General features: G+C 45.3%; 1 protein-coding gene across 10 annotated transcripts in view; it reads right to left on the bottom strand.

The window, feature by feature from the left end:
* The window catches only part of RUFY3 (RUN and FYVE domain containing 3), a 127,740-nt gene that overhangs the window by 77,070 nt on the left and 38,633 nt on the right, over positions 1-12,037 (bottom strand). The window contains exon 3 of one of the 10 annotated variants that reach the window (XM_069091542.1): positions 1,984-2,037. The exons of the other annotated variants lie outside the window; for them this stretch is intronic. Coding sequence (XP_068947643.1) covers positions 1,984-2,037 — 54 coding nt within the window. The remainder of the gene's footprint in view (positions 1-1,983; positions 2,038-12,037) is intronic. 10 annotated transcript variants of the gene reach the window in all.

The following is a 12,037-nucleotide window of genomic DNA, read 5'->3' as shown; positions in this document are numbered from 1 at the left end:
CAGGACTTTTCCCACGGTAGCACATGCCATACCTACTGTGTGATTTGTACATGCTGCAACCTCTGCATTAGATGAAAAGAAAGGGAAAATATACGATAATGGCTAACATTTAAATATATTCTTTTGGCTTTTAGAGGACCCCTCCCCCTTTTATTTCCTACTGCTCTTTCCATCAAAACCATTTTGGTCACTTTGTTTATTACATTAGAACAAGAGATTAAACTGAGAAAGAAATCAGCACTCTATCCCATTTTGTCTTTATGAGCCACAGTAAGTGGTCACTTTAACATTTCATAAAGAACATCTCTCAGGAGAAAAGATACATCAAGAGAAAGTTTCTGACATGAATGAAGACACGGAATGAGAGGCCCTGCGGTCAACTGAGATGCCCAGGAGGTTCCTCCCGCTGTGCTCTAGATCTAATCTTCCTACTGGTGACCAAGCAAGCCAGCCGCTCTGGGGAGCCCCACACCACGGGACACACAGAGGAACACCAACATGGCAGCCCTCTTACAGGAGCTGACAGTCGAGAGTAGGAGGAGACAAAGCTGACCCACATGAAACTAGAAAGTAACTAAATACTCAGTGGTAAAATAGTGACGATGGCAATAATGATTCATTGTTGTTCAGGTGTTTGGGTCGTGTCTGACTCTTCGTGAGCCCATTGGGGTTTTCTTGGCAGAGACACTGGAGTGGTTTGCCATTTCCTTCTCCAGCTCATTTTACAAATGAGGAAACTGAAGCAAACTAGGTGAAGTGACTTGCCCAGGGTCACACAGTCAATAAACGTCTGGGATGGGATTTTAACTTAGGAAGAGGAGTCTTTCTGACTTCAGGCCCAGTGCTCCCTCCTCTACAACACATGTGTTGTACGGTGTCTTACATTATTTCATCTGATCCTCATAACAACCCACTGAGGCAGATGGTCACCATTTCATAGATAAGGAAACTGAGGCAGAGAATGGCTAAGTGGTTTGCCCAGGGTGACAGAGTTAGAGAGTTTCCGAATCAGAATTTGAACTCAGGTCTTAGTGACTCCAAGCCCGATGCTGTCTCCAGTAAGGCACCTAAGGGCTTCCAAAAAGAAGAGATCCCCACGGTCTATGACAGGGAGAGATGGTTTAATGGAGGACAGGATGTGGATGGGGAAGGGCAATGGAAGGCATGCCAGATGGGGCAGACAGCACAAAGACAAAGACAGGGATGAACACTGCACGTGTGGAAAGACCAGCTTGATTGGAGCAGAGGATTTGTGCCGGGGCATCTTCAGAGAACTGGCCGCCAGGGCAGAGGCATCTCTGCTTCTCCAGGTGGAGCTGAACTCCAGGTATCTCCTTTCTCTGTGTCTCTTAGGGTCTCAATAGAAATTAAATTTCAATGTCTCTAAGGCGTTTCCAGTCCAAATGCCAAGACTGACATTTCTTGAGGGCAGGGCCTCCCTTCTTCCATTTTGTCAGTTTTGTGTTGTTACTAATTATCTTACCATTTATGGGCCTTCCACATCATTATCTACTCGAATTGCCTGATAAAAAATATGATTTTCACTTGGACAATGAACCAATTTGCAAATTAGGGTCATGGATGGAGGGCTAGAAGGGAGCTCCAGAGATTGTCTAGGCTAATCTCATTTTACAAAGTGACTTGCCTAAAGTCACACAGGTGATCATGGTCTGAGGAGAAAAGGGTTAGAGAAAAATAGGAAGGGGGGGGGTGTGTTTCATCTTAGGTTCCAGAAGCAGCCCCCTTTTAGGATGGGATTTGGGCAGATATTCAGAGAGAGAGACTTCCCATAGACCTTAAGGCCTCTCTTGGAAGCAGGAGCCCAAAGACAAGGCTGGAGAGGAGAGGTAGGGACCCTGTGACCCAATCAGGCCGGCAGTATGTGTCAACAGCTCCTGCCACGGAAGCAGCACCTAAGGGGAGGGACACCCTCCACTAGAAAATGAGAACAACAGCTGGAAAGATGTCGGCTGTGGCACCCACCTTCTGGATCGCCACGTATTTGCTCCACCAACTGTGTCAAATCCTCCCAAGAGTCTTTGCAAACGGCAAAAAGAAAGGAAAAGAAAGATAAAATGTCATGCAAGCTGGACCCAAAGAAAATCGCTTTAAAGAAAGAAAAAAAAGTCAAAGCCTGAAACTGGAAGGAGGAATTCTCAGGACTCACAATTCATTCTCTGCCCCAATCACCAATTGTCTTATAAAGGGCTGAGAGTCTGATTTAAGAAGTAACACAGATCTGGCAACTACAGTTATCAGTTGTATATTCTGCGTCTGAGATACATGTTTTTAATTCAAGGGTTAACAAAGGAAAGGCTGCACATTTCTCCTAAAAGAAATATCAAAACAGACAACTATGTTTGTTTGGCTTAATATTCTCCTGTTAATTTAGAAACATAGGCTAGCGTAACCTTGGCCTTTGGTCATCATCACTCTTGGTTATTACACCAGAGAGGTGGAAAAAATATGGGCAACACAGTTTTGGTACTTGGGCCCAACAATGGAAAATGGGAAGCCCCAGGCCATTCCCCTCCCAAAACCAACACGTCTCCCCACCTACTCATCCCACCCAAAGAAAAACAAGGAAGACATGTTTGGGAAAAAAATACAGGCTTTATCACCAATCAGTTCACTTTACAGTGTCCTCTATTAATAATGAAATGAGATATTTGTAAAGGTGCTTAGCACGGTACTTGGCATAGAGTAGGTGGGCTCTTTATGAATACTGATTTTTCTCCCCTTCCCTAATTCATAATTTTCTTTCAACCTAAGCATCTTTTCAGTTTAAATAAGGCTATTTATTTGTACTTCAGCTTATGTAGTGTTCAGTGCCACAAAGGAACAGGTCTAAAGCTAAAATACAAACTATAATAGCTAACTTTAATAAAGCACTTACAATGTGTCAGCACCATGCTAAGAGCCTGCCAATTATCCATTTGAGCCTCACAAACAATCCTGGGAGGCAGGTGCTATTATTATTCCCATTTCATAGCTATGGAAACAGGCAAACAGAGGTTAAGTGACTTGCTCAGGGTCTCCCAGTCAGTAACATTTGAATTCGGGTCTTCCTGACTCTGGACCCTGCTGCCCCTGTACCATAGGTTCTTAACCTCTTCTGTATCCTGGACCCCGCTCTGGCTGTCTGGGGAAGCCTACAGACCTGTTCTCAGAAGAATGCATAAACGCATAAAAGCCATACATTGAATTACTATGTAAAGACAAAAATGTGTCTGCAATACTGGATTTCCCCAAAGTCTTAGTACAATTTTAAGTTTGCTAAGATTGAAGCCTCACTAAGACTCTGGGGATGTCCTGTATATAGGAATAAATGCATAAAACAAAATGCCTGGGCATCACAGAGTGAACAAGTGAAGCATCCCTGATGCCCGGTTCTCAACACTTCTGGAACGTAAAAGGGACTAGCCACTGTGGCAGAAAAGATCCTGTAAATTCTACCCTTGTCTGAAACAGTGAATTTTGTTTTGATAGACTGTCCCAGAACAAAGGGAACGTTTCTAGAATAAGAAACTGAAAATAAAGGGTCGACAAAAGGGGAGCAGCCCCTCCTCTAACACTGGCCAGGCTGGGGGTCTCGGGCCAGGAATGGGGCTGGCCTTGTCTCATCACTTGGCAGTAACTTTGCTGAAAAGCTTCTTTACTGTTCTTGCTATCTTTCAAACTCTTGCTAAAAGGGTTAAGGGTTAAGAGTTAAAGGGTTAAGGGGAGGGACATATCTGGACATGAAGGTAATGGAAGAAGGAAAGACGTGTATATTTATTTTAACAAAGTGCTTAAACGAACAAAGATATGAGTCTGGCTCAAGCACCAGCACTGGGAGAGAGAGATAACACTTGAACTCAGCAAATGATTTGGCTCCACCCTGAGCATAAACTGGGTAGTGATCTCCTTACCCAAAGACCTAGACTGATGTTCCTGTTGCTGACACATACTAGCTGTATGACCCTAGACAAGTCACTTAACTTTTGAGGGGCCTGAGTGTAAATCACAGAGAAGGTACTAATCCCCCTCAGCAGCAGGAGTTCCCTTGGCCAAGGGGATCACAGGCCTAGCCCCTCTCCCAATTCTTAACTAGCTGGAAGCAGGGCGGTACCTGGCAGGCTCTATCAAAGGCCCTGCCCTTAGGACAAGAGTCCAAGCATTCTAGAGAATATGAAAATAAGACAAATTCTAAATTCATATTAAAACTGGAGTGGGAGTCAAGGAAGAGGGGCCTATGGTGTAGAACACAGCACTTCAGAGAGTCTATCTGGGGGAAGGGCACAGATCAGACTGGGAGGGCAGGCAAGGGTAGGAGCATCTGTCCTATGTGCCCACTGAGGTTTCTGCAGCTGCCACACTCCCCGAGCCCCTGGAATAGCAGGCAGAGCAGGAAAGGAGGACTGAATTCCTAATTTTCCACTCTCTCAGTCAAGAAAACATTTCACTGTGCAGAATGTTCCTCCAGGTACTATAGCTGCTGCTTATCTGCAGTTTTTAAAAGTACTTTCCTGTGCAGGCACTCCTTTGGAGGCTGCAATCATTCACAAGTATGCTTCTGGCAAATAATTAAGCTATGATGCCAAGTCACTGTGGGCTGTCTCTTCCCCTCCTCACGTCATGCCCCCTTCCGTTTATCTTCACACCAATCTCTGGTGCAGAAGACGCCCTTGTTCTGGAAGAGGCCAAGCCCTCTGCGTGTGGGCTGCGTCCCACCCCCTCCCGTCTCTTTCAGCACCCTAGCTCCTCAGCCATACCCTTCCCCTAATCTTCACTTTCCCCTTGTCTCCACATCCAAGTGCCCTCCATCTTGAGCCTCCGCCACGCCCTCCATCCCTCTAACGTCTCCTGGTTCACTCTGCTGCCTATACATGTCCAACTCCTCCATCTTGGGGGGAAATTGTTATTGTTACTGTGCCTCCTTCATTCTCGAAGAGGACCAGTGACATTAGGATGGTCATGTCATGACTTGGAGTGAATAAAAGCCACCAGCCTCGCTTTCTCCTCTGGAGCCATCTGGGTCCAGGGGCCAGATACAGATCAGGCCGACTGGAGATGGCCCTGGATGCAGTAGCAGACCTTGGCCTTCTTAAGCGAGGGTCTTTCCCAGGTCTCAGTTTGTCGGAGGCACACTCACACTTCCTTGACTCCTCCCATCCATCCATTCCCTCAAACTATCGATAATCCACCATCTTTCTATATTCATGGGTTGCAAACTGAGACAACAAGTAAAGCATGAAAGTCAACAGTAAACCGGGGATAATAATAGCACCCCCTTCCCAGGGTTGTTGCAAAGCTAAGATGGGATAATATTTGTAAAAAGGGCTTTGCAAACTGTAGAACACCCCGTAAATGTTAGCTATTCTTATGGCCTATGCTATCATCATTCATCCCTTTCATAGCCCAACTCCTTAGAAAGGATTTCACTCTTGTTGCCTCAATTTCATTTTTTTTTCTGGCTTTTTGGAGAGAGGGAAGGCAGGGCAATTGGGCTAAGTGACAAGGTCACACGGCTAGTAAGTGTTAAGTGTCTGAGGCTGGATTTGAACTCAGGTCCTCCTGACTCCAGGGCTGGCGCTCTATTCACTGCACCACCTAGCTGCCCCTCAATTTCATTTTCTCTCAACTAACTTATCTACCTGTGGCAATCTGGCCCCTGACCTCATCCCTCAAAGGAAATCTTCCTTCTTTTGACCAGGGTTCACCTGCCTCTGTTGGTATGATTGTGACCTGCTCACTCTCGGTTCTCCTACTTGTCTGGCCACATCTTTCCAAACTCCTGTCTTGGACTGACATCTAAGTCCTTCCCTCTCACTGGGGGTACACCCCAAGTCTCTTTAGTGGACCTCTTCTCTTCCTTCCTCTAAGAGACTTCTTCAGCAGCCCTGGATCTCATTTTCACCTCTATCTGGATGGCTCCCAAATCTATACATCTATCCCTGGTCTCCTGTCCTCCAAACGTACCATCAGACACTTTGAAATGGCTCTTCTGTAAGGACTTCAAACACAGTGTGTTCCACCCCTTTCCCAAGCTTCCCCGTTTCTGTTGAGGGATCCAACTTCCTTCCAGTCACCTGGTCCATAACTGTGGAATCAAACCCAACGCCTCCTCCAGCCTGATCCCACACCCAAAGCCCTCCTAGGCCTTCCAGGCTCTTACCGGACTCACCTCGGTCCTCTTCTCTTTCTACTCAGAGGCCACCACCCTGGTTCTGACCCTCATCATCTCTTACCTAATCGAATACCATCGCTTCCTCCTTAACCTCACTGTCTACACTCTCCCCTTGCCAATACAACCTCCACACCCAGCAGCCAGAGTGATTTTTCCTAAAGCCCAAGTCTGAACACGTTCCTCCCTCTACTCAATAAACTCCAGAGACTTCCAACTGTGTCTAGGGTCAAATAACAAAGTCTGGCACAGAAAGCCCTTCAAAGCCTGGCTCCAACCTTCCTTTTTCCCATGCTTATCGCACATTACTGCCCTTTGTGCTTTCTATAAGCCAGACTGGGCTTCCTCATACACGACAGCTCATTTCCCATCTCCACACCCATCTTAATGGGAGGACGCAGGTCAGACCCCCATGCCATCCTGCCCTGCCTTACCTCTGCCTCCTGGAATCCCTGGCTTTCTGCAACATTTAACTCAAACTGTGTGTGAAGGATTGTGCTTGCTCTATTCAGAGCAAAATCATTTTTTAATCTAACATTTCCTCAAAATGTTCGGTGAGGAATACATAGCATCCATCCCATGAAATCTTAAGTGATAAGAAAAAGAATATTTACTAGGACATAATAAGGCCAATTCTCTCTGACATCAGGAAAGGATGTAGCATAAATAATCTAAAATGAATTAAGGCATCGTTTAAGAAGACAATGATTTTAGCAGGCCAAGTGACTTTTCTAATTTGTTTTATCTGGGGGGAAGGGAGGAAGTAGGTGGGGAAATGGACCTGTGACTTCACTAGTCCAGGAAATGCCCAATGAGTAGAAATTCCCTCTGGTGATGAAGGTTGCCCTTTCTCTCTAGCTCTTAATGTTGATGTTGCCTGGGGGACTATGGGTTAAGTGAGTAGTGAAAGGTCACAAAGCCAATACATGATATAGGCAGGACTTGAACCCAGGTTTTCCTGCAATAAGTCCAGCTTCTCTATCTGCCTCTTATGTTTTATTTAAGCTTTAGTAATTTTTTAAAGTTCTTATATGAACACTTAATCACAGATAGTGGGAGAAAGCAATCTGAGAGTTGGTAAAGCTACCTGGATTAGGATTAAAGATAAAAGCTATGGGTAATTCAGCAATGAGGGACAGGTCATTTTTTTTTTCTTTGTAGGGAAGTGTTGATAAGAAAACCTCCCTCGGTGCAGATCAGAGTTTTGCAACCTAGTTTTGGAAAGTTGCCCCAGCCAACGGAGATAAAGTGACTTACCCAGAGCCCCAGACCCTGCTGTACCCAAGAGCTCGAACCCTCTCTTCCTGACCCTGTTGCCAGTTATCCATCTGCTGGACCAATTCCCCTACAATGCAATGCAGCTGGAGCAGCTGCTTAAGAAGAGAACAGCAAAACAGGAATGGTCATTCCCATGATGGCACTAAACAGACTTGACAGAGGGGCTGACTTGAACTGAATGCCAAGGCTGATCACAGTTATGTGTCCATTACATGGTATCAGTGCCCACTCTGAGTATCCTGATTCCTAATGAAGAAAGACGTCTTTTGGTAATCCAAGGAGCCAGGAATACAAGAGAAACCTAATTTCCTTCTTCTGACAGGGCCACAAGACTGGCAAAGGACTGCTATATTTGCTTAGCCAGATTTTAGCAAAGCATTTAACCTCTTTCGTGGCATTCCTGTGGATGAAGAGATACAGCGATTAGGTAGACTGTGAATTGGCTGAAAGAGTGGTCAGTAACAGGTCAATGCTGACTTGGAAGGAGGTCTCCGGGAGAATGTCCCAAAGTACCCAGGCTGGGTCCTAGGCCATTTAAAATGTTTAATAAGGATGAAGACATTGATGACATTCAGATGGCACAAGCTGGGAGGGACAGCTAACCAACTAGAGGAAGGTCAAGATCCCAAAAGATCATGACAGGCCAGAGTCCTGGGCTGAGTCTAACGAAAACTTCGACATGGCTAAATGTATTGGGGTACAAAAAGAAATTCAATTTCACAAGCACAAAATGGGGAACAGCATTAGACACTCAAGTCTGAAAAAGATCTGGGGTTTTCAGTGAATGAGAAGCTCAACAAAAATCACTAGTGTATTATGAAATCCAAGGCAGGTACAGGAGGAGAGGCAGGGTGTCCCAGGACCAGTAAGATGATCACTGTATCCTGCCCTGTTTAGTACACCTTTAGATTCCTACATTCAGTTCTGGGGACAGCATGATAAGCTCAATGGGCAACCATGATGGTGAAGGGTCCTATATCATATATTTAGGCTGGACAAGAACTACCTTGGAAGGGATATGGGTAGCTGTGTCCCAAGTATTTGAAAGGAAGCTCCATGGAAATGGAGTCATATATTTGTTCTCCTTGGTCCTGGATAAAGAAGCAAAATCAAACAGTTGGTAGTGTCAAGGAGGTGAATTTAGGATTGAAGTAAGAAGGAAATTTGTGGCATAGGATCCCATAGTACGCTGAAATGAGGACTAGCTCTGGGTTCAAATCACACCTTTCCAGTCTTCCTACTCCTTATTCACCCTCCTCATCCTCCCAAGAACTCTGAGATCCAGTGGCCCTGGCCTCCCTACTGCTCTTCATACAAGACTCTCCGTCTCCCACCTCCAGTCATTTTCCCTGGCTGTGCCCCCTGCCTAGAATGCTCTCCCTCCTCATTTAGCCCCCTGGCCTCCACTTCCTTCAAGCCTCAGCTCAATTCCCACCTTCTACAGGAAGCCCTTCCCAATCCTCATTAATTCCCATGCCTTTTCTCTGTTAATTATGTCCGGAGTATCTTACATACAGGCTGTTTGTAGATGGTTATTTGCTTACTGGCTCCCCAGTTAGACTGCCCTGAGGGCAGAGACTGCCTTCTGCCTCTCTTCCCATCCCCAGAATTTAGCGGACAGAATGCATGGCACATAGTAGGTACTTAAGGTTTACTGACTGACAGACCGATGATCCTTACAACCTGTGTGATCTTAATCAAGTCTCTTGGATGACTTTGGCCTCAAGGTTCCTCCTCCATAAAAGGGGTTGGTCTAGACTGAAGCCTCCTTCCAGGCTGAAAGGCTGGATCCATGATCGTCTTAATGAAGATCCAACAGGCCAGTTTGAAGCAGCACCTGCTTTTTCCTACCCCGCCTTTCCTTACTGGTTCTAAGTGGTTTTCTTACTGGTTCAGCATTTACTGAGGGCCTACTATGTGCTAAGGACTTTAACAGATATTACCTCATTTGACCCTCACAACAGCCTTGAGAGGTAGGTGCAATTACTATTCCCATTTTATAGCTGAAGAAACTGGGTTCAGAGAGAAAGATGTGGTGGCTTCCTCAGCGTCCTCACTCCCCTCCTCTCTGACTGGAGGGCAGAGCCATGAACACCAAGACTCCATGCAGGGAGAGAGCCCAGCTCAGGCATCTCATTGGTCACTGGGCTCTTTCACTTTGGGGTTCCTGTATCAAGTACCTACCCTGCCACCTTCAGCCTCCTTTTGTGCCCTGACATCCCCCACTGGACTGCAAGCTCCTTGAAGTATGGACCATCTTTTTTCATATCTGTCTTCCCAACACACAGTAGGACTTCAAAGCTTATTGACTACTAACAATAATAATACATAAAATGAAGCTCTTACTAAGAGTCAGGCACAGTGCTAAGTTCTTTACAATTACTTCATTTGATCCTCACAAGTCATGAAGAAATTGAGGAAAACAGGGTTAAGTGACTTGCCCAGGGTCACTCTACTAGTAAATGTCTGAGGTCACATTTCAACTCAGGTCTCCCTGACTCCAGGTCCAGTGCTCTAGCCACTGCGCAACCTAGCTGGCAATACAGCGGGACTCTGTAAAGTGTTAAAGTTCCTTTCACATTTTAGAATCATTGTCTGGTGGCGGGTGATGACAAATCCTACTTTTTCCCTTTTGGGCTTCTTCTAAGAGCATAAGATCTGGAAAATGCTACACACCTGGACTTCAACAACGCTTCTGCTAAGTCCTTGGCGCTATACTTAGGGAAAAGATGGAGAGATGCAAGAGACACACTAAATCCTACAACTAGGCGAACTCAGAATTTCAAATGCTTAAGAAATGAGTGTCCCCAGTAATCAGACCTGGATTTCCACCAACTGGATTTCCCTGCAAATATCACAGCTACTGACAAATCACAATTCATAGGGGGAAAGAAAAACATTGATATCAACACCAAAGGAAAAAAATAAAGGCACCGTAAATAACATGAACACCTGCAACAGCTGAGCTGCTCAAAATGATGCTGGTGCTGCATGACGCATCCGGGGACAGGGAACACCACAGCATGTCTGAGGATGGGGACAGAACTAAAGACCCGGCAAGTTCCGTTAACAATCTTGTATTTCTTAACCAAGAAAATGCCCAGTTGAGGTCTGAGCCTGGGCTCTGCCTCTTTCTGACAGGGAAGGGGGCACCCGTTCAATTCAATACAACCAATAGTTATGGTCTAGATCTTCTTCTACCAACCAAGGCTGTCCCCTAGGGATCTACTTCACTTGGAGAGCTCATCAGCTCCCTCAGAATCTACTTATCCAGCCTTAATTCTAGTCTCTTATTTCCAACTGCCTTTTAAGCATTCCAAACTGTATGTCTCATAATTACCATGAAAAAAAAAAAACTATCCAGGAGCAGCTAGGTGATCCAGTGAATAGAGCACTGGCCCTGACATCAGGAAGATCTGAGTTCAAATTCGGCCTCAGACACTTGGCATACTTACTAGCTGTGTGACCTTGGGCAAGTCACTTAACCCCAACTGCCTTGTCTTCTACCCCTCTGAAAAAAAGAAGAATTAAAAAAATATACAAACTTCACCTTCTATTTCCCAAGCCCCTTTCCTTTTCCTAACTTCTGCATTAGCGTGGAGGGTGCCACCATCTTCCTAGTGATACAGGCCAGCGGTCAATGTCTGCCCCCACCATCCTACATCCAACCAGTCACCGAATCCTGTTAATTCTACCTTCACAACATCTCTTGTACATGTCCCCTTATTCCCGACACTGCCACCACCCTCATTTGCTCATCATTTCAACAGCCTGTTGGCCAGTCTCCCCGCCTCCTCACCCCACATCCACCTTGCAAGCCCATCTTCGTCAAGTGAGCATGCCACCGTCTTCCTCATGAAACTCCAGTGGCTCCCTATTACATATAAAATTCTGTGTTTGGCTTTTAAAGCCCTTTATAATCTGAATCCTTCATATCTTTCCAGTTTTCTGGCACTTGACTCCCATGTATGTACTCTAAGATACAGTGACATATGCCTCCTTGCTGTTCCACCTCCAGGCTCTAGTCCTTTCCACTGGTTGTTCCCCATTCCTGGCATTCTCTCCCTCCTCATATCTGCCTCCTTTTCCAGGCCTCCTTCAAGTCCCAACACAAACCCTACCTTCATAAGAGGTCTTTCCCAGGCCTCCTAAAACTATCTCAAATTTTTCCTGTCTGGGCCATGTTTGTACAACTATATGAGTCCAATGGAGGGCTGTCATGAAAAAGAGAAGGGGGAGTTTTCTGTGCTTTGTATAAGAGATAGTGGGGCTCCTAATAATTGATTGTGGGGTCTCCTGCTATAGTACCCATTATATTTGGACTGTAACCTAACTCAACAGAAGCAGGGCTGTCATTAAAATTCTGGGTTCTGACATGCAAAACATGTTATGGACATATCATATTTACATGTAGATCTATATCATGTATATATATATATGATATGTATGATCTCTATCAATCTATATATCTCTATTGATCGATTGATCTTATATATTACACAAGGTCTTGCCCAAAGCCACTCAACCAGTGGAAAAGCCAGGATTGAAACTCTTGTTTTTATGTATGTATGTATGTATCTATCTATCTATCTA

Source organism: Petaurus breviceps, unplaced genomic scaffold (genome assembly GCF_028583685.1).
Source record: "Petaurus breviceps papuanus isolate PSGF00001 unplaced genomic scaffold, PetGlider_PUasm1.0 126, whole genome shotgun sequence".
NCBI lineage: Eukaryota > Metazoa > Chordata > Mammalia > Diprotodontia > Petauridae > Petaurus > Petaurus breviceps.
This window is presented reverse-complemented; position numbering and strand designations above follow the sequence as displayed.